This window comes from Triturus cristatus, chromosome 11, assembly GCF_964204655.1.
Source record: "Triturus cristatus chromosome 11, aTriCri1.1, whole genome shotgun sequence".
Lineage (NCBI taxonomy): Eukaryota > Metazoa > Chordata > Amphibia > Caudata > Salamandridae > Triturus > Triturus cristatus.
In genome coordinates, this window is record NC_140594.1 from 1159277147 (window position 1) to 1159301245 (window position 24099).

A 24099-nucleotide genomic window follows, 5' to 3' on the forward strand; every position below is an offset into this window, starting at 1 on the left:
ATTGTATGCGTTGTAAAGGTAGTATGCGATGTAATGGAATGCGTTGTAAAGGTAGTTTTTAAAAATGCGTTGTAGTGTCATGCGATGTAATGGAATGCGTTGTAGTGGATGTTGCGTTGTAAAAATTGCGTTGTAAGTGCATGCGTTGTAAAAGTATGCGTTGTAACGTCATACATCCACACACAAGGATGACTTGGCTGGCAGTAGTGCACTCATGGAAGCACACACAAGGATGACTTGGCTGGCAGTAGTGCACTCATGGAAGCACACCCAAGGATGACTTGGCTGGCAGTAGTGCCATCATGGAAGCACACACAAGGATGACTTGGCTGGTAGTAGTGCACTCATGGAAGCACACACAAGGATGACTTGGATGGCAGTAGTGCCCTCATGGAAGCACACACAAGTATGACTTGGCTGGCAGTAGTGCACTTGTGTAAGGACACCCAAAGAGGAGCTGGCTAGCGGTGGTGCACTGGAATCGTCAAATATACACCCAGTTGCCTATAGGTAGAATCTCCTGTTCTCACACTCCCCCCTCATTTACCCGTGTCCCAGTGTGACCAAATGGTGATCAATCTCACATTATTAAGTACTCAGAGATGTACCTCCCTTGTGCCATGTGAGACCCCTCTGCATCACTTTCATAGTCTCAACCCTTTGTCCAGTCACCCCTCTTTCTTGCCTACGTCCTCTGTAGTATGTATTGCACCTCTGTACCATTTTCTGTACCCCCTTTATCATTACAGAGCTTTGTTGTTTCCACTTGGGATTGCTTAATATACCTGCTCTCAAACAGATGCACAATGCAGCTGTACCAAACTGACGTGAAGCTCACATCTAATTCTGTTTGTGTCCATACCTGCATGTTAGATTTCTTTAACTCTGCCGTAGGTTGATTTCCCAATAGTTAGTTTGATGGGCACGCGTCTTTAATACGGGCATGGAATGGTTCTAGCCACAGTGGCTGTGAGTTTATAATACCAGATTTCATCCACCCTTTTGCCATTATCCTGGTGCCCCTGGGTTACATGTGTGCGGCAGAGTTACTCTCCTGATTAAACTGGAATATTTGCAGGATTATCTACATTTTCTCAGTATTTGAGGAAAGTGCTGTCTGTGCTTCCTCAGGTTCCCAAAGAAGCCCCAGTGTGTCATCCTTACTGGCCTGCGACACACGCCTGTGGAAGGAGGGTCAACACTGTAGGCGAGAGGGGGTCCATTGGGGTCCACTGGGGCATTCGATGAACTGATGGGCAAACAAAACTCAAAGTGGCCATCGCACACTCCCCGCTAGAAGCGTATAGTTGCCTTTGCGCACCTGTTTCTCATTGTCCACAGTCCTGCTGGGGTGCTTGGGCACTATTTGATAAGACGACACATAGGAGCATCTGGTGCCCCCTCTTACATCCATGTCCGTATGGACATCAGCAGTGCACAGATTTTAATTTGTTTAAGTCGCATCTCTCCCTCCTTTGAGACAGAGCTGCCTGATCTAAGAGAGTTTGTCGATATCGACTATAAAACCACAGGTATCGTTCAGACATTTGCAGAACATGTCAGGCCCCTTGCATTCTTGCCTCTGCCAGCCTCCACCCCACATGCCTTGCAGTGAGATGTTTCAAGGGTCTTTATGAGGTTCTGCCTCACACCAATGAGATTTGTGTTTGTTGTATCTCCACCTGAGAGGCTAGAGTACCCTCTCAAAGCTGTACTGTGTTATCAAACACAATATGGCTGTGATACCTCACTCTGTCATCTAAATATGAATATGTTTTTGTGAAGCTATATTGTCCCCTTATGTCTCTTCTATATTTGTGTTTATGGTCCTTAAGGTCATCTTGCATTGGGCATTATTGTATTCGCTGTAGTATTTCCCAGTATTTCTTTTCAGGAGGGACACTTTACAGAGCCTTAAGAAAGGGAATCTTCCCTGTGTGGAGAGTGTGACCCTCATAACAGTAGAGAGACACACTTCAGCCTGAATCCACATTTCACACATGTAGATTGAGGGGCATCCAGGTTCAGGTTGAAAAAGTGTCCTACTTACATACAAACATGTATTTTTGGGAGAAAGCAGTTTCTTTTTCACAGCTCAATAAAGGATGCAGTCTAGATGACAGGTGAGCCAGGAAAGCTATAGATTTCTAAAAGTATGCATTTGTTTCTAATTCAGAAAGGAGTCATATATGTAAAACCCTCAAGGTTTTCCCAAATAACCTAGTTGTTGAAATAAGGAAATATTGAAACTAAGTAGAAAAAAGGGCATTTGTTTCATAGTTTTTATCTATAACTTTTTGTCACACTGGCTGAGTTAAAAAAAGCAATATGCTGTTACATCCACTAGACCCTTCGGGAGTAGGGGATATATAGGGTTTGTAGCTTCTCCGAGAACCCAAGGTACCCAGAGCCAACAACTGAGCTGCACCGTACAATGATTTTTCATTGTGTATCACTTATAGACAAATTCAGGTGAAATAAGTGAGAAATGGGTATGAAGGCAACTTACATATTTCTGAAATGGGCGCAAGATACAGAGTTTAGGAGCAGTAGTTATTTTTACATCTCTAAATGTGAGGGAACCCGTGCTAGTGTATGATTTGTTTATTTATTTGGATTAATTTATAAAGTTTTGTATAACGCAAACATGACCCCTGAGGGTATCAGATCACTTTACAAGGGGGAGAGTGGATAAACCAGTAAAAGACAGTAATAAAGTGCAGTTACGACATAAATACAAACAGAAGAATATCATATCAAGGTGCACGACCTCCATAGGCGATCAGAAGGTGGTGGTCGTGGTCAACAGAATGAGAGTACAACAGTAAAGGTTGATTGATTTATGGTATGGTGACGACTTTTAGGCCAACCTTTTCTTCATCAGGAATGTCTTCACTTCTAATTTGAAGGAGGCGGTAGGTGGAATCAGACGGATTTCCTTCGGAAGAGAACTCCAAACTTTCGGTGCAATGCCTGAAAAAGCTCTGTTACACATTTTCTTTTTGCGGAAAGTCTGTGGTTTCAGCAGCAGGGAACTGGTACTTCCCTGATCTACATCCGCCAGATCATTCCAACTTTTGTGATAGGTATCTTGGAGTGTTGAAATGTAGGGCTTTATGGGTCATGCGAGCGCTTTTTAGATGAATTCATGCTTCATAAGAGAACTAGTTTAGGGATTTCAGGTCAGGAGAGATGTGTTTGTTTCTTTTTGTTCCGGTGATGAGTCTGGAGGCAGCGTTAAGAGAGGCCTTTAAAGGGGCCAGTTTGTAGCTGGGAAGGCCACTGAGCGTGACACTTCCGAAATCGAGCCTGGAGATGACTAGGGCTCGGACCGCAGATGTAAGATCATCCTGGGGGACGAAGGGTTTTAATTTCCTTAGAATGCTCATCCAGTAATTCGCTCCTTTGGTGGCGATACTGATGTGGTTCTGCATATGCAGATGTTTGTCTAGTTTAATTACCAGAGATCTCGCAAAGTCTACAAAGTGGGGTGTACAATGGAAGGGAGTTAGACGTTTCTTCCAAAGGTCGATCTTAAGATTGTGTTTGGGTGGAGTAATGAGGAAAAATTCCGTTTTGATGACATTAAGTTTGAGATGATTGAACGTGAGACCGTTCTGAGTATTCTGTAGGATCATTTTGAGGGTATTGAGGTCATCAGGAGAGGAGATTTTCAAGTATTGTTGTGTGTCATCAGCATACATGTAGTAATAATTGTTGGAGGATGGCAAGGAGTCTGCTAAAGGTTCCATAAATAACTTGAAAAGAATGGGGGAGTGTGCAGCTCCCTGTGGGACTCCCAGGGTGACCTTAGAGGGCTTCAACAGAGAATGGGTGACCTTGATTCTCTGGGTTCTGTGATGGGGGAATGAAGTAAACCATTGAAGGACGGTCCCTGATAACTCCTTCCTTCTTTCAAGTAGGTTTAGAAGGTTGGCGTGTTTCACAGTGTCAAATGCTGAGGATACGTCAAGGAGGATGGGAAGACACGCTTCATTCTGATCCAACTTTGATAGTACGTCATCCACTATGTGTGTGAGTGCTGTTTCTGTGCTGTGATCTTGGTGGAAAACAGACTGGTATTGGTCTAGGAGTTGGTACTGATTTAAGTGATTACAGAGTTGGATCTGTACACTTTTCTCGATAAGCTTCGCCATAGTGGAAATGTTGAAGATTGGACGGAAATTGTGTAAGTCTGCGCAATCTGCCGTTGTTTTTTTTAGGATGGAGTTTACCTGTCTACACTTAGACAAGCAGTGATGGTGCCTTGAAGGAAAGAAGCATTACGATCTTGGTCCATAAAGGAAGTATAAATAATTTGATCTCCTTTAAGATAATTGGAGGTAAAGGGTCACTGAAGTGGTTCGATGGTTTCGGCCCTGTGGGCACGTTGTGAATGTCACTTTCCTTGACGGGGTGAATGTGTGCCGCGAGGCATTGCTTTCGGGGGAGAGCTCAGGGTGACGGATAGGAGTAGCAGACTGTGATGGATGACGAATAGTGGGCAAGTTAGATGATATCAGCTCCCTCATTGTCTGTGACTCCTTTTCAATATTGACCGTTTTTTCCATGAAGAAGGAAGCATGTTCTTCACAATTAGGAGGCTTGTTGGAACCAGTACAAGGAAGGTAGGGTTGGTTGTTGGATTGTTGCTTGACGATTTCAAAACGTTTTTTGGACCGATTTCTGGCTTGGTCCAGTTGGCCTTTGAGTTTCTGATTCTTTTGTTGCAAGTGTTTCTCACTGACCTTAACCTGTTCAGGTTCTTCGTTTCAAGGTGAGGCTCTCCAGGCTCTTTCTGCTAGTCTCAAATTGTGTCTTTCACTATTGAGGATTTCGTTGAACCAGGGTTTAGAAACTCTGGTGGATACAATATTTAATTGTTGAGGAGCGATTGAGTCAATGATTTTCATGATGGAAGTATTGTAGTGCTCTGTGAGGTCATGGACGTCCACCATGTCCACCTTGGGGGTCAGGTAATTGTGACTGAGGGCCGAAAAGTCATTGAGGTTTACATTCTGTAGATTTCGTTTCTAATGTTTTTGTTTTTTACCTGAGCTTTTTTGGGGGTCACATTGGCTTTGACGAGGAAGGTGATATGGTAGTGGTCTGTCCAATCGCAAGGCAGAATAGACTCCAGTGTAGCGATGCCCCGTTTTACGATGATTAGGTCTAGGGTCTATTTAGGGGATGTTTTTTAAAATGTCTCCTTTCTTATACACTGGCTTACATTTGGAAGGCGCGAATACAGCAAGATCCAGTGGTTAAGAGCAAATGTTTTACTATTCCACTACTCATGTGTCTCCTGATAAGAGCGGTACTTCGCTTGCATGGGTAGACCTACCGTCTAAGACACGAAATAGCCCCGACATAACATGGATACATCACATTTTTCCCACACTAAACTGACCTTTATTTGCTAAGTGGATAGTTGTGGATTTTGGGCCCATAGCTCAGCTGGCACATGAGGAAACCTAGCAAACCTGCACACTTTAAAAGACTAGACACCTGGGGGAATCTAGGGTGAGGTGACTTGTTTGGCTCTCGTAGGGTATTTTTGCCCAGAATCCCCTGCAAACCTCAAACTATGACTAAAAAAATAATTTTCCTTACATTTCTGTCATGGAAAGTTCTGAAATCTGTGGGGAGCCACAAACTTCCTTGCACCCAGCATTCCCCAAAGACTTCTGATAAAAATGGCATCTTACTTTTGTGTATAGGCCTAGTGCTCCCAGCAGGAACCGGCCCTAAAGTCAACATGGATACATCTCATTTTTCCACTCTGAACCTTTTTTGCAAAGTGGGTAGCTCTGGATTTTGGACCATGGATCAGCCAGCACCTAGAGAGACCTAGCAAACCTGGACATTTTTAAACTAGACAACCAGTAGAGTATATGGGTGTTGGACTTGCATGAGGCTCACTAGGTAATTTTACCCAGAAGCCCTTGAAAACATCCACCTTTGGTAATAAACACACATTTTTCTCAAATTCTGTGATAGAAATGTTCTGGAATCTGCAGGGAGTCACATATTTCCTTCCACTTTGAGTTCCCAAATATCCCTGGATAAGAACAGTATCCCACATGTGTGGGTGGGCCACAAGACCACTACACAAAATGCCCTAAACGGCTTCATGGAGCGATAAGCAATCGGGGTAATTTCAGTATTTGTGGCTGTGCTGTGGCAACACCCATACAAACCTACAAACCACAGACATTTTTGAAAACTAGACAACCCGGGGATTCCAGGATGATGTGCCTTGCGTGGATCCCATGAGGTCTTCTTACCCACAATGCCCTGCAAACCTCAAACTTTGTCTGAAAGCACACATTTTCATTACATTTCTGTGATGGAAACTTTCGGAATCTGCAGGAATCCACAACATTCCTACCATCCAGCATCATCCTCGAACAACGCCACCGCACAGTTGTGGCTTAGACTAGTGCCTGTGACAGGAACGGATCAAACCAAGGTCAATTGGAGCCCTTGCTACCTGTGGTACCGGTGCTACCCCTGGGACCCATGCTACCCATGGTACCCTAGATATATTCTACCCATGCTACCTGTGTTACCTGTGGTATTCATGTTACCCCTGCTACTCTTAGTACCTTTGCTACCCATGGTGTTGATGCTAGCATTCTGCTGGTGCTACCAATGGTACCTGTGCTACCAGTGCTATGCATAGTAGCTGGGACACCTGTGCTACCCTCTGGTACCCATGCTACCCATGGTGTCTGTTGTACTTGTGCTACCCATGGTACCTGTGATACCTGTGTTGCCCGTGGTACCCGTGCAACCCCTGGAACCTGTGCTACCCCTGTACTTGTGGTACATGCAACTTATGGACCCTGTGCTACCCATGCTACCCATGGTAGATTTGCTACCTGTGATACCCCTGGCACCCGTGGTACATTCTAACCATAATCCCTGTGCTACACATGCTACCGTTGCTACCCGTGGTACCCTTCCTACCTGTGCTACTTGTGCTATCCATGCTACCGTTGTTATCGGTGCTACCCATGGTACCTGTGATACCTCTGTTACTCCTGGTACCCTTGCTACCCATACTACCCATGCTTCCCGTGGGACCCTGGAGGCCCGAGATGCTGATAAAGTCTCTGCCCGCCTTCCGCCTGCCCCAGGTCATACCGGGCCAAGGGCCTCATCAGCGGCACGCTATGGTGGAGGGTCTGACGCTGCCGCCTTGGGCGCGACCTCCTCCCGCCCCCTGGAGAGCAGAGTGCCGCTAGCCATCAGGGGAGGGTGCAAACCCCCGACGGTGCAGTACAGGCCCGATGAGTGAAAGGAAAGGAGTGTTCGAGGCATATGAGCTGCAGATTATACACTGTTCATAGCTCGCCATCTGGTGTTGGGCCCGGATGTTTGCAGTTTGTTTTTCCTCTTGGAAAGTCTTTGGAAGTCACGAGTTCGGTGACTCCTCCCTTGGTTCGTATTGCGCATGGGCCTCGGCTCAATCCTCAGATTGTTTTTTTCCGCCATCGGGCTCGGATGTAATAATTCGTGCTCCGGTTCCGAACTTTCCAGTTCACCGATCGACCCAAAATCCTAGCTCATCGAGATCCTTCAGATAATAAATCATCTTTATCACCTTCTCTTCGGCACTTCTTCGATTCCGGTCGTCGACGGCGGCCTTCGGGCCTATTCCGGCTCCGGTCTCGGCTGATGGAAAGAACTCCTTTCAAGAAGTGCCCTCGATGTGGGTCCAAGTTTCCCCACACCGATCTCCACGAGGTGTGCAACCTCTGCCTCTCCCCTGAACACGAGGCTCGAGACTGTCCCGCCTGCAAGTCTTTTCGCTCCAAAAAGACCATTCGAGATCGACGGGCTAGACGCAACATGGCGCACTCCTCGACCTCCGCTCCAGTCGACATCTTCGGGGACGACGTCGAAGCTCCGGGACAGCAGAACATCGAACAGGAGGACGACCTCGTCAGTGCTTCCGAGGCCGACGACTCAGATGTGGAGGACATCACCCCGGCGCAGAGGGTCGTGAGTACAATACCCCCTCCCACACCCACGCCGACACCCAAAAAGGCTTCAGTCACACCTTCGCCTTCGGGCCTAGGCAAGACCAAGGACACTGCTTCTCACACCCCGCCTTCGGGCCCGGTAAAGAAGCCTATTAAGCCTTCCGGCAGCTCGGGCTCGAGCCAGCTTACCATCGGTACCGAAAAACACCCTTCGGCACCGAAGAAAAGATCGGCCTCCATCTCCACACCGAACCCAGTACCAAAGTCTTCGGTGTCGAAACCTACCCTGCCGGTGCCGACCAAACATCACAAGACCCTCGGCTCCGACACTCCCGTGCCGAAGCCTTCTTCGGCACCGACCAAAAATTCGGAGGTCCCAAAGAAGCACGGCTTGGACAAGCCTAAAAAGCCGTCGGCCCCGAAAACTTCGGCGCCAACCGAACAACCAGTGTCGCAAGAACTTTTTACACCGGATCCTCTCCAAAAGTCACTCACCAAGTATCCAAAAACTGGACATTTGACATTGTCTACAAAAAAGAGACACTTGGATAAACCAGCTCCACCTCCACCTCCAAGGAGGAAAGACACTGCTACCTCCCCTTTCAAAGTGCCTTCCCCTCCTCCTCCACCTCCTCCACCCTCCCCACCTCCACCCTCTCCACCCCCGCCTCATCGTTCCCCAACCTTGTCTCCTGTCCCAGACGACTTAGACCCATTTTATGACCCAGCAGATGTGCCACACGATCCCACCCCTACTGGATCTCCAGACCCATGGGACGACTATAATAATCCGGACATCCCAGATGTCCCACAGGATGACCTTTACCCATCTAGGCCATCCCCACCTGAAGATTCCTTGGGTTTTCACCACCTATTACAGAGGGCGGCACACTACCACGGGGTGGAGTTACACACTGACCCGGTAGAGGAGGATTTCCTCCTAGATACCTTTGAAGATGCACATAGGTCTACTGCCATCCTACCTATGTTAAAAGGGGTGATTAAACATGCACCGTAAGTCTTTAAAGACCTTTGCCTCTGCCTGCAGGGCTGGTCGCTCCACGCACTGCGCAGCTCCCTCCTTGAGTGCCGGGACCCCCGACCCCTCCGCTGCTGCCTCGCACAGGCGTGTGCCTGGACTTCTGTTCTCCCGGCTCGTTTCCTGTCTCCATTGTGCCCCTGATCGTGAACTTTGCGTTGTTTCGCCATTGTACACTGTTTGCTGGGTTTTCTTCTGTTTAACTGTACTGTGTTCACTTTTGCCCCTGATTGTGCCTCCTGTGCCGTCCTAGTGTCCTTCCCGCCTCTTGTCCCCCTCCCCGCTCCCCGCCGCTGCTCCCCTGTGGCCCTGCCCCGTCTCGTTCCTGCTTCCCGCCCATTGGCCACCCCGCTCCCGCCTCCCAGCTGCTCCTCCCTCACTCCGCCCCCCCACTACGCCATTTATGGCAGAGTCCACGCGTACGCGCAGCATGCACGTGCAGCGGGCGCGCCCTATGCACGCCGAAGGCGCGCCAAAGGTAAGCCCGTCTGCGCCCGTCCGCGCCTGGACCGCGCCCAGTGCCAGAACCCCTGGCCCCCGTAGACACCAGCCCACCCGCCGGACCTACGACGCCACCGAACTCAACGCCCTCAACGCCGGCCGGATCCCTGGATGCTACCGAGCCACCCCGAGACGCACCCACGGACCCTTCAGCTGCCACTCCTGCAAGTTCACCTGCATCCGGACCTGCACGGCACCTGCACCCACCAAACCGAGCACCAGCAGCAACCACCTGAAGTGCATCCTGCTCAGCACTCGCTCCATCCACAGACACGCCGTCCAACTCTGAAACCTGATCGACACTACATCTCCAGACGTCGCCTTCCTCACGGAAACCTGGATGAACGCTTCCTCAGCGCCCAACATCGCCATCGCCATCCCGGACGGATACAAGATCACCCGGAGGGACCGAATCAACCAGACCGGAGGAGGCATCGCCATCGTCCACAAGAACACCATCCGCATCACGACCAACACCGACGACACCCTCACAACTGCCGAACACCTGCACTTCCAGATCCACACCGACCCCAAGACCACCCTCAGAGGCACCCTCATCTACAGACCCCCGGGACCTCGCACACAATTCAGCGAAGACATCGCCGACTTCATCAGCCCGCACGCCCTCCCCTCCGCTGACTACATCCTCCTCGGGGACCTCAACCTTCACCTGGAGAACAACAACGACCGCAACACCACCACCCTGCTGGACAACCTCGACAACCTCGGTCTCAAGCAGCTGGTGACCTCCCCCACCCACTACGCCGGACACACACTCGACCCCATCTTCTCATCCAGCAAGCACGTCGCCTTCAGCCACGCCACCGGACTCCACTGGACAGACCACAGCTGCGTCCACTTCAGCTTCAGAAAGAACACGATCCACCACCACCAGCAGCAGGTCGCACGCAAAAACTGGAACAAGATCACAGCCGACCAGCTCGCCGCAGCCCTGAGCCAAGATCCCCCCGCCAGCTCTGCGAACCCCAGCCAGGCCGCCAACAACCTCACGAAGTGGATCAGCAACTGCGCAGACGACCTCGCCCCACTGAGGACCCCGCCCAGCAGACCCGGCAGTAAGAAAGCACCGTGGTTCACCGACGAACTCAAGAGCTCCAAGAAGAATTGCCGTGCCCTCGAGCGAGCCTGGTGCAGAGACCCTACACCAGACAACATGACCACCCTCAAGCTCGCAACCCGAAAACACCACCAACTGATCCATACCACCAAGAGAACCGCATTCAAGGAACGACTGGACAACAACGCACACAACAGCAAGGAACTCTTCAACATCGTCAAAGAGCTCTCCAATCCCAACGCCGGAAGCAACGACATCACCCCATCACAAGACCTCTGCAACTCCCTCGCCTCCTACTTCTACAACAAGATTGCAGACATACACAACAGCTTTAGCACACAACCGACGCACCCTATGACCGCACCAACGACCCCCACCACCACCCTCCGCGCCTGGACCACGATCACCACCGAAGACACCATTCGCACTATGAACTCCATCCACTCCGGATCCCCAACCGACCCCTGCCCTCACCACGTCTTCAACAAAGCCGACGCTGTCATCGCACCCCACCTGCGGGACATCATCAACACCTCCTTCGACACCGCTACCTTCCCAGAGAGCTGGAAGCACGCCGAACTCAGCGCTCTACTGAAGAAACCATCAGCAGACCCCACCGAACTCAAAAACTACCGCCCCATCTCGCTCCTCCCGTTTCCAGCCAAAGTCATCGAGAAGACCGTCAACAAGCAGCTGGCCGCCTTCCCGAGACAAACGGATCCCTCGACCTCTCGCAGTCCGGCTTCCGGGCCAACCACAGCACCGAGACCACCCTCATCGCAGCCACCGATGACATCCGAACCCTGCTCGACAACGGGGAAACTGCGGCCCTCATCCTCCTGGACCTCTCCGCGGCATTCGACACTGTCTGCCACCGCACCCTAGTGCAGCGCCTCAGCAATGTCGGAATCCAAGAGAAGGCACTAGAATGGATCATCTCCTTCCGTGCCAGAAGGACACAGAGAGTCCGCCTCCCCCCGTTCAGATCAGAAGCCACCGAAGTCATCTGCGGCGTCCCTCAGGGCTCCTCGCTCAGCCCCACCCTCTTCAACGTCTACATGAGCCCCCTCGCGGCCATCGCACGCCAACACAACCTCAACATCATCTCTTACGCCGACGACACCCAGCTGATCCTCTCCCTCACCAACGACCCCGCCACCGCCAGAGCCAACCTACACCAAGGGATGACAGACGTAGCCGAGTGGATGATGAACAGCCGCCTGAAACTGAACTCAGACAAGACGGAAGTCCTCATCCTGGGCTCTTCACCCTCCGCCTGGGACAACTCCTGGTGGCCCACCGCCCTGGGCAGCGCACCCAAACCCGCAGACCACGCACGCAACCTGGGCTTCATCCTGGACTCCTCCCTCTCCATGACCAGACAAGTCAACGCCGTCTCCTCGTCGTGCTTCAACATCCTGCGCATGCTACGTAAGATCTTCCGGTGGATCCCCACCGAGACCAGGAAGACGGTCACCCAGGCCCTCGTCACCAGCCGCCTGGACTACGGCAACTCCCTCTACGCCGAAACCACCGCCAAACTCCAGAGGAGACTCCAGCGGATCCAGAACCCCTCAGCAAGACTCATCCTCGACATCCCCGACACAGCCACCTTTCCGGACACCTGAGAGACCTGCACTGGCTCCCGGTCAACAAGAGAATCACCTTCCGTCTCCTCACCCACGCACACAAAGCCCTACACAACCAAGGCCCAAGATACCTCAACAGCCGCCTCAACTTCTACACCCCCACACGCCAGCTTCGATCGACCAACCACGCCCTCGCCGCCGTCCCCCGCATCCGAAGAGCCACCACAGGAGGAAGGTCCTTCTCCTACCTGGCCGCCAAGACCTGGAACTCCCTCCCGACTCACCTCCGCCTGACCCAAGACCACCTCGCCTTCAGGAAACAGCTCAAGACCTGGCTGTTCGAGCAGTAGCGGAACCCCCCCGCCCCAAGCGCCTTGAGACCCTCCGGGTGAGTAGTGCGCTATACAAATGCTTTGATTGATTGATTGATTAAAGACCCAGTCAGGGCCAGGGTCCTAAACCCCCGTATAGAGAAGAAATACAAAGCCGCCCCCAAAGACCCTTCATATATTAAAGGCCCTGCACCATTGGATTCCCTAGTGGTATCCACAGCTAAGAAACGCTCCAATTCTCAGGCGTCGGGCGAAGCACCACCACCTGACAAAGAGTCCAAGCTCCTAGACGCGTCAGGGAAGCGCACTGCGTCGCAAGCCGCCAACATATGGCGTATCGCCAACACGCAAGCGCTATTGGCCAGATACGACAGGGCACATTACGATGAGTTAGAGACCATCATGCACCATCTCCCTGAAAAATATAAGAACAGGGCCAATGAATTGATCCAAGAGGGAAAAATAATAACTAATACCTCTATTCGCTGTGCCCTAGATGCAGCAGATACAGCCTCCAGGGCCATAAACACCAGTGTCCTTCTACGTCGTCATGCCTGGCTCAGAGTTTCAGGTTTTAAACCTGAGGTACAAGCCTCTATATTAAATCACCCATTCGACCAAGATCATCTGTTTGGCCCAAAAGTTGATGAAGCCCTCGAACAGATGAAAAAAGATACTGACACGGCGAAATCCATGGGAGCCCTACAGTCACACACTCCTAGGCGCTCCTTTCACCGCTCTTCCTTTCGAGGCACGGGCAGAGGCTACTCCTCGGATAGTCCATCCACGTCCTACAAATCCCCTCCTCAATCTACCTTCACAAAGGGTTATCAAAGAGGCGGATACAGAGGCAATAATAATAAGGGCAGAGGCAAAACAAATACCGCCCGCTCTGCCACACCTACTACCCAATGACTTTCCCCCGCTCCCTCCAGACCATTCCACTCCGGTCGGGGGCAGAATACAACATTTCCTTCACGTCTGGGAGACAATCACCTCAGACAGATGGGTGACACAAATTATTCAGTCAGGGTATTGCTTAGAACTAACATCTGCCCCCCTCAAACATTCCACCCAGGCACCGCCCTATGTCTCAAGAATATACTGCACTGCTAAAACAGGAGGTGACCTCCCTCCTGCAAAAAGGAGCCATACAGCAGGTCCCCATAAATCAGCAAAATTTAGGGGTCTACTCCCTGTACTTTCTAATTCCAAAGACAGACGAGACTCTACGACCTATCCTAGATCTCAGACCTCTAAACTCTTACATACACTCAGACCATTTTCACATGGTAACCCTTCAACAGGTTCTCCCACTTCTCTCCCAGAACGATTTTCTCACCACTCTGGACTTCAAAGACGCATACTTTCACATCCCAGTACACCGGTCTCACAGAAAGTACCTCAGATTTGTGGTGGACGGGCAACACTACCAGTTCAAGGTGCTCCCGTTCGGGGTAACAACAGCACCAGGGGTCTTCACCAAGTGCCTAGCAGTAGTGACTGAACACCTCAGAAGACAGCACATTCACGTCTTCCCGTATCTGGACGATTGGCTAATAAAAGCCACATCCTACCAACAATGTGTGCATCATACCGCTGCTACAGTCCAACTACTCCACCAGCTAGGGTTCACGGTGAACCATCAAAAATCCCACCTGGTACCATCACACACAAAACAATACCTCGGTGCCACCATAGACACCTCAAAAGCCATAGCCTATCCCAAACCTGCCAGGATTGCAAATATACAGGCTCTGCACCAAAAATTCATATCCCAACCCTCTCTCCCAGCAAGAGTGTTTATGCAACTGATAGGGATGATGGCCTCTTGCATCTTCATAGTGCCCCATGCAAGACTCCAGATGCGTCCACTCCAAGAGTGCTTGGCGTGCCAGTGGAACCAGGCCCAGGGGCAACTGGCAGATCTGATGTTGGTAGACGGTCGCACCCATCCCTCTCTGCAGTGGTGGAACACCACAAACCTTTCCAGAGGTCGACTGTTCCTGGACCCGGTCCCACAGATAATCCTCACAACAGACGCATCGCTCTCCGGCTGGGGAGCTCATCTGTTACATCTCACAGCACAGGGCACATGGACGCCGCAACAGAAGTTACTCCACATCAACCATCTGGAGTTACTGGCAATCTTCCTTGCCCTAAAATCCTTCCAGACGCAGATTTCAGGCAAGGCAGTCCTCATTCGCACAGACAACATGACTGCCATGTACTACATTCAAAAACAGGGGGGCACACACTCTCCACAGCTCTCTCAGTTAGCACAGAGCATATGGAGATGGGCAATTCCACCAAACATCTTTCTCCTGGCCCAACACGTCCCAGGAGTCCAAAACACCGTGGCAGATATGCTCAGCAGACAGACGCAGCAGATCCACGAGTGGGAACTTCACCCACAAGTTCTTCACCCGTTCTTTCAGAAGTGGGGGCATCCACACATAGACCTATCCACCACCCACGAAAACAAAAAATGCCCAAGCTTCGCCGCCAGATACCCACACCCATTGTCCAAAGGCAATGCGATATGGATGAACTGGTCAAACAAATTTGCATACGCTTTTCCACCTCTCCCACTAATTCCATTAGTGGTGCGAAAGCTACAACAGCATTCCCTAACTCTGAACCTAGTAGCTCCAACATGGGCCAGACAACCGTGGTACACCACACTGCTGGAACTCTCGGTAGTACCACACCAAAAGCTACACCTCTCACCATGCCTCCTAACCCAGAACCATGGAGAGATCAAGCACCCGGACCCAGCTCAGCTCAACCTTGCGATCTGGCTCCTGAGGTCCTAGAATTTGGATACCTTAACCTTCCCCCTGATTGCATGAACATTATCAGGGAAGCTAGACGCCTACTACTAGAGCGTGCTATGCAGCAAAGTGGAAAAGATTTGTTGTTTACTGCCACAACAACACAATCAATCCTTTAAATGTATCCATACAGCACATTATATGTTACTTACTCCATCTACAAAGGTGTAACCTAGCATATACTTCCATTAGGTTACATCTCGCTGCCATTGCTGCTTACTTACAGAACAGGCAGCACCTCTCACTCTTCAGAGTGCCTGCCATCAAGGCCTTCATGGAAGGCCTCAAAAGAGTAATTCCACCCAGAGTACCACCCTCACCGGTCTGGAATTTGAATATAGTTCTTACACGGTTAATTGGACCCCCTTTCGAACCATTACATAAATGTGAGCTCCAATTTCTCACATGGAAAACAGCTTTTCTAGTGTCCATCACTTCCCCCAGAAGTGTTAGTGAAATACAAGCACTCACTATACAGGAACCTTTTCTCCAAATGCATCAGAACAAGGTTGTACTCCGCACCAACCCAAAGTTTCTACCCAAAGTCATTTCTCCATTCCATTTAAACCAGTCGGTAGAATTACCAGTCTTTTTCTCATAACCTCAAACTGTTGCGGAAAGAGCGTTACACACACTGGATGTAAAAAGGGCTTTACTTTACTACATCCAACGCACACAACCTTTCAGGAAAACCAAACAGCTATTTGTCTCCTTCTCTCCACCACATAAGGGCAACCCTATTTCTAAATCAGGGATAGCTAGGTGGATTGTAAAATGCATACAGATTTGCTACCGCAAAGCAAAACGAACACTATCGGTCCCCCCTAAAGCCCACTCTACAAGAAAGATAGGGGCTTCTATGGCTTTTCTAGGAAACATACCACTAGATGACATATGCAAGGCAGCCACATGGTCAACACCGCACACTTTCACAAAACATTACTGTGTAGATGTGCAAACCAAGCAACAAGCTAGTGTGGGCCAGGCTGTACTCAAAACACAGTTCCAAACTACTGCGACGGATACCAGTGGTCGCCGCTAGGGTTGGGTACTGCTATATAATCTATGCACAGTGTATAATCTGCAGCTCATATGCCTCGAACGGAATATGCTACTTACCAGTATGCATCTGTTCTTGGCATGTAGAGCTGCAGATCTATACACGCCCACCCGCCTCCCCGGCTACCTGTATCCGTTCCAGTCTTATCTTATTTAGATACAACCCACATGGGTTTCTTTACTGTTACTACTACACTCCATCTTTCCCTGCTGGCGAAAAACAATCTGAGGATGGAGCCGAAGCCCATGCGCAATACGAACCAAGGGAGGAGTCACCGAATTCGTGACTTCCAAAGACTTTCCAAGAGGAAAAACAAACTGCAAACATCCGGACCCAACACCAGATGGCGAGCTATGCACAGTGTATAGATCTGCAGCTCTACATGCCAAGAACAGATGCATACTGGTAAGTAGCATATTCCTTAGGGGCACGGCCTTTTGATTCCACATTGGAGAATCACGTATCTGAGTCAGGGTGGCTTTAGGGCGGTGCGACCTGTGCAGCTGCACCTGGTACTGACCTCGTGGGAGATGGGGGGGGGCTGAATTTAGAGATAAATTATGGTTTTAGAGTGCCAGCTACTGTTCCTTGTGAGTTCAGCAGTTGTCAGGCAACAATAAAAATGTCAAGTGAATGTTTTTCCTGCTGGAGAGAGATCAGGGGGCATATTATCAAGAAACGGCGTTAAAATTATCGATGCTTTTGCGGCAGAAAACTACCGCTAAAGCGGCGATAATGGGCTTGATAATATGCCCATGAGAATTCCCATAGAAGCCCATGTTCTGGTGTAAACATGGGCTTCTATGGGAATTCTCTGCGGGATATTATCAAGCCCATTATCGCCGCTTTAGCGGCAGTTTTCTGACGCCAAACCGGCGATAATTTTATCGCCTGTCTTGATAATATGAGCGCACTTAGCGCTAGGATAATTATCGCCAGCTAGCGTGGATTTTTATCGCTGAGATAGCGTGCTATTAGCAACGCTTATCTCAAAAACAATAAAAATCCTCACGCTAACTGCCTAACGTGAGATTATCGCTGGAAACCCAGCGATAATCTCACGCATGTGGTGTTAGCTTGATGTTAGGGCCCCACAAACTTAGCCATGATATCCACCTTCCATAGGATATCATGGCTAAGTCAGTCCTGAAGCAGGCGTAAGGAAAGTAGCGATAGCAGGGGTTATCGCTACTTTTCTTGCCGCTATGCTTCATAGCGTGGGGCTTGATGATAGGAGAAATGTCGCTTAGCGACATTTCTCCTGTCATGTCAGGTCAGGAACGCCCACTTTGCATCTCATTAGAGATGCAAAGCTGGGCGTTAGGAATTCCTACGCTAACACAAGTTTTCACGCGTTAGCGTGAGCTTGCTAATTAGGCAATAAAATTATCGGCGCTTTTCGGCCGAAAACGGCGACATTTCTCCTATCATCAAGTCCCACGCTATGAAGCATAGCGGCAAGAAAAGTAGCGATACCCCTGTTATCCCTACTTTCCTTACGCCTGCTTCAGGACTGACTTAGCCATGATATCCTTTGGAAGGTGGATATCATGGCTAAATTTGTGAGTCCCTATCAATAAACTAACGCCACATTGCGTGAGATTATCGCTGGGTTTCCAGCGATAATCTCACGTTAGGCAGTTAGCGTGAGGATTTTTATCGCTTTTGAGATAAGCGTTGCTAATAGCACGCTATCTCAGTGATAAAAATCCACGCTAGCTGGTGATAATTATCCTAGCGCTAAGTGCGCTGAGTGATAATTATCGCCGGTTGTTGCTGATATGACCCTTAATGCGGAGTCTATGCTTCTCCAGACCAAACTCTCTTAAAATATATTGCCTATTGGAATGCTTGACATGTGATTCCTACACCTTGTAATCCCCATTCTATCATGTAACACGTCCTATAAACTGATTTACAGACATAATTATTTTGTCTATAAAATGTGTGTGTGTTGTAAAGTGTTCTGACACCCTATACTGGTATGAGTAGCGCTATAAAGCAAATGTAATGCATGTGAGAGTGGGGCTATGAAGAGGTGAGGGGCACTGTTGAGAGGTGGCAGTGAATCTGTGGAGTTTAAGGTGATGGGGGGGGGGGGGCGCCGAAACAAATCGCCCACCCGCGCTGAAGCTGGTCCTGGCCCGAACCCCTTCTGATCAGACATTCCGGATCCCGCAGGCAGAAAGACGAACTTTGGTTTCCAGGAAGTTGTTCTATTCGTTATATTTGAGATATAAAATATATCTGTAGGTGGACTCTGCCATCTAGCGGTTTAGTGGACAAATTGCATCTTCCAATTACATTTATGCAAAGACATTCTGTCCCTCTCCCTGACCAGAGTAACCGTATGCAACATCTGTAAACCGCATCTGCGGCTAATCGGGAACGAATCAGAATAAAACATTACTAAACATCAGGACATTAGGTCTCCAAACAACTATTCTTCTCCAAAGGCCTAACCCGCTGGACTTGGGAAGGGTGGGGCAGGTGGTGGTGTTCGGAATGGAGAAGATGGGGTTGCTGTGTCTGTTGGTAATGGGTTGTGAGAGGGTCGGGATGAGTATTTTTAGCGGTGATTTCAGGGTTGAGGATTGGGCTTGGGTTGTGGTATAGGGTTGAGAGGGAGGGATTTGGGTGCGATAGGGGAAGAGGAGCTTGTGGTTTGAGGGTTAATGGTTGTGGGAAGAGGCTGGGTTGGGGGCTGGGGTGTGATGTTGGATTGAGGGTGTAGGGTGGGTATAGGTTGTATTTAGGGATGGGTAAGTGTGGGATTGGTGCCATTGTGAGATCCTACGTATGTCCTTACTCGGACCTTCTCAAGACTTCGGCCTCTTCCCAGAACTAGTGGCATCCACAGCTGTCAAGCATCCCTTATCTGTTTGGCCTGTTCTACTCTGGTCTGAGCCCTTTGGAGATTCAACATGGCAGACTCCAAGGACCACAAAGAAAAAGAAAGTAAAGGGAACTACAGAGGACCAGACAGGAACGTCTGCTGCCTGACTCCCCAATCAAAGACAAAACCGACGCCCTGACCACGCTGGAGGATATTAACACTGTTTAACCCTGTGAACAACATTGGCCAAAGCAGTGAGTCAGATACAAGTTTATTGCAGGTTGAAGTTGCTGTTATCAGGAAAGACCTTAACAGCAGAACCACAGATGCAGAGAGCAGGATAAGTGACCTCAGCGGTGTCCACTGCAAACAGTTCCTGAAGTCAGAATCTTTCTTAGCGTCCGTCAGACGTGACATCACGGATGAAGAAGACCACAATAAGAGGAGCAATCTCAGGATCTATGGTCTTCCAGAGGGCGCTTAGGATACTGCCCTGTCGATGTTTGGGTTTCTGGAAAGTGTGATCCCAGCAACTTTAAATATCTCCTTTGCCAAGGATTTTTAACATGCTCATCGGATCTCTGCATTGAAGCCCAATACCGCCACTTCACTGAGACCAGTAATCTTCAAACCTGTGTCACCAACATTCAGAAGTCATTCTTGCTCACATGAGAAAGGCCAAATTGATGTCATGGCGCCAAAATATCCATCTCACAAGACTTGAGAGACACGGGCACAGATTCACAAAGGTTTGCCGTATCTCTGTGAATATGGTGCTCTCCCTATCACGCAACGCTCTGCAGCCTCTTTGGGGGCTGCACTGTGTTCTGTGACAGTTTCCAGAATCTGGGTCAGTGTCTGGGAGAATAGGTTTTTTGTTCTCAGGAAGAATCATATAGAAAAATCAACTCAACACTCCTTCATTGGCCCATCTATACTTAAAATGATCTTTAAAGGCAAACATTGATCTTCGCTGAATGATCAAAACGTTTCTGGAAAACTCATGTGAAACACAGATGGATGAAACAACTACCCCTCCTGGAAGGGCTGCTGCCTTCTCTTGAAGACATGATGTACAGCATGGGATCTGGCTCATATTGCCAAGGGCCCTACGCGCCTAGACTCATTTCAAGCGGCATTGTTACTGTGGTCTTCTCTCCACCTTCCCACAGGTGCTCTTTGTATCTCTATGTTGTGCTCCTGAACGTTCACTATGCTTCTTTCATGTTTGTCTTCCACATTTCTCATATAAGTCCAGGGTTGTTGCATGCTTCATAGTACTCACTCTATTGCCTTTGTTATCATACTCAGTTGGTAACTTGCCAATACTTCGTCTCTTGAGATTTCTCTCTCCTCACAGGAGAGGTTTTAGTGATGGTTGTGTGTCTTTTTTGCTATTACTTCCTCCCCTTCTTCTCTCTTCCATGCGGCACCAACCAACTTGCTGTACACATTTGATATACACTCTGTACGCGCATCCTCAGCTCACCATATCATTCACCATGTTCAACTAAGGTTCCTCCCCGAGCCACCTTGAAAGTGGTGTCTCATACACCAAAGGTCTCAACCACTGGGTGAAATGCAAAAAAGACCCCACTGTAAATTTTAGCAGGCTTAAAGGTGATCTAATATTCCTTCTAAAAACAAAAATGTGCTACAAGGATGCTTTGTCGATGCATAATGACTGGATCTCAGCCTTGTCCTACTCAGTGGCGGTCTTGGACTGATCATGTTAAGCTCCTAAATCTCCTGGATCTGCTAATAACCATCACACTTCATATCACTGGACTGGACATAGCTCAACATCTCCTGGATCTGCTAATAACCATCACACTTCATATCACTGGACTGGAAATAGCTCAACATCTCCTGGATCTGCTAATAACCATCACACTTCATATCACTGGACTGGAAATAGCTCAACATCTCCTCGATCTGCTAATAACCATCACACTTCATATCACTGGACTGGACATAGCTCAACATCTCCTGGATCTGCTAATAACCATCACACTTCATATCACTGGACTGGAAATAACTCGACAATGTATCCCTCCATCCATGGTGGGCATGAGTTCCTTATCTTCGAAGCACACATGAAGGTCTGACTAATTCCCTGGGGAATCCTGAAACATCACAGAAAGTTCAGAGAACACTCTGTAGCTTCATTGCCATGAACGTATGGATGCTCCGAGATCCCTCCCTCTCGAGCTGACAGGGAAATGCCCTTCTTCCCTTTTTGAATGCCTGCATGGATGTCCCCTCTTTTTTATGCTCCCCCTTGTGTCCGCCCCCTCTCTTTTTCTGCTGGGTAAGGTCCTTCCTGTAAGTTGTCACCACTGTTTGTTCACTCTTGGCGAATTACCATTCCCTGGGATTTGTCATCTCTCATTCTCATGTCTGCATTGATTAATACGTTTACATACCATCTTGTTGTATACATCAAAAACTGGTGACAGATGCAAAGTGCTGAATATCTGAATGAGCAGAGGGTGATATGGTATGCATATTATGGAATGATGATTTAGTTGCCTTGCTTATGGGCCATTCGGACATCTTGAAAACCCGTGCCCTAATTTATGAGGGCTTGCGCTGCCGCTCCGTCACTTTTTTGTAACGCTGCGGCGGCGTAATCCATGTGCCACACTGCGCCCTATTTACAAAGTAACGCATCAAGGCAGATGCGTCACTTTGTAAAGACCAGCCCTATATTATACCTGCGTCAGGTATGATGTATGCAGGCTGGGCATTCCCACGTAAAAAATCCTTGTCGAAGTGAAATTTCACTACGCCACTTCTACGACTTGATTCCGTCACAATCCTTACGCCTGCTTGAAGCAGGCGTAAGGGGTGACGCAGGGCTTTTTACCTGGGACTCGCCCATGGATTATGATACATTGCTGGAGTTGCGTCAGTTTACGAACACGCTCCTGCAACGCGTCATTTCTGCATCAACAGATATGTCAGGATTCCTGACGTATCTGTGCAATCCTTACAACATTGTGTACCGTAGTGTAAATGCGGCACATCCATGAAGGATGGCACAATGAAAATGAAAAGATAAATGAGGCCATAGGATGTTACATTGGTGCACACTGATAGGCTGCCATTGTTTTTCCAAAGGGAATTCTTAAAACGAAATTCAGCATCTAAATTAGTGGTGATAGATTCTCTTTGCCGAATATGACTTTGAAAATTCCTCAAAGAGGTCTCACTCCCTGCCTTCCCTCCTTGCAGCTGCTGCTGAATGGAACCGTGTTTGCCCGCATGGCCCCCTCCCAGAAGTCCAGCTTGATCGAGGAATTTCAGAAAATGGGGTAAGTTCTTTCTTCTTTCTAAAGGTGATTGTTCGATGAGAGACAGCAAGAAGAGGGTTTGCTGAATCAGAAGGTGGGGGGGGGGGGCAGCAGCAATGAAAACTAAACTTTGTGATTAATTTCAGCAGGGGAGTGGGTGTGAGCAGGAATTCTTACTGGACATTCATTCACAAAAGCGAAGTGCCTGAATCTGACTTTAGTACCTGAAGCGATGTCCCTCCGTTTGGAGCAAGTATTCCCCTATTATGGGGTTCTCACAGAACCCCATAAGTTCTCTTGGAAACCTACATCAACTCTAAGCCATCCGCTGGATGGCACTTAATTCTCTGAAATGTAATAGGAACAAGAAGGAGATTCTTTTATATGTTTTTATGTTCTCCTCAGTTGGAGCGGCCTGACAATCTCCCGTCTCCTCCCTCTCCCGGTAAAGTGCCTCACAATCTTGGCGTCAAATTCGATTGCTCACTCTCTCAAGTAATATCCGTCTGGTACCTGCTTTTCCCTGATCAAATCATTAGCGAAAGTCTTTGAATACCTTCCTCTGACAACAACGAAAACTGTAGTCCTAGCATTTATCACTTCACAATTAGAATATTGCGATAGCTTATATCTTGGAATTTCTAAACAACTATAACATAAACTTCAATTGGTACAAAATGCTGCTGTCAGACTCATTTGAAACCTCCACGCAATAGTTCCGTTTCTCAGGGACTTCGGAAACTGCGTTGGCTTCCAGTCCACAAATTGATTCTTTTTAGGACTCTGACTTTGGTCTTCAGAGCCGATTCAATTCCAAAATATTAAATAAATCACAAAACAAATAAAATACTAAAACTAAAAAAAACTAAAAAAATGTACAAAAATTATTATACACATTTTAAAACAAATACAAATATAAACAAATACTTTAAAATTATAAAGACATATTTAAAAATGTTATATATAATCAATATTAGGGATATATTGGAGCCTGGGAATAACAGATATACTATTGCCACTCTAATTTATGCAACAGTAGAGAAATCATAGGACTTCAGAGGGGTTAAATTTACTATTCCCACTCCAGTCTGTGCAACAGTAGGGAAAGCGTTGGACGTCGGAGTGGTTTAAACTTACTATTCTCACTCCAGTCTGTGCAACACTATGGAAAACGTTGGATTTAGGCGTGTAAGATTTACTATTTATACTCCAGTGTAAGCAACAGTAGGTAAACTACTTCAAACACATTACATACTTGAATAACCCTATTAATTTAGATGAATATAAAACTCTAAATGTGAACATTATTACTTAACATAAATAACAAAAATATGCAACAATTATCCAATTTACAAAATTTATAAACAATGTAATAATTAATTTTCAATAAACAAAATGTGCATTTATTACTTAATTAACTTTTCACCCTATACTCCTACACACCTTGCAACCCATACCTAAAATATAACGAAAATAAATAAGTATAACACAATTTACATAATTGACTAACAATTACATAATTTTTAATATTTGTATATTTTTT

General features: G+C 48.2%; 1 protein-coding gene across 2 annotated transcripts in view; it reads left to right on the forward strand.

Annotated features, from left to right (window-relative positions):
- The window catches only part of LOC146788634 (putative cation-transporting ATPase 13A4), a 330096-nt gene that overhangs the window by 202947 nt on the left and 103050 nt on the right, over positions 1 to 24099 (forward strand). For both annotated transcript variants that reach the window (XM_085635820.1, XM_085635821.1), the window contains exon 21: positions 22498 to 22577. In XM_085635820.1, coding sequence (XP_085491946.1) covers positions 22498 to 22577 — 80 coding nt within the window. The remainder of the gene's footprint in view (positions 1 to 22497; positions 22578 to 24099) is intronic.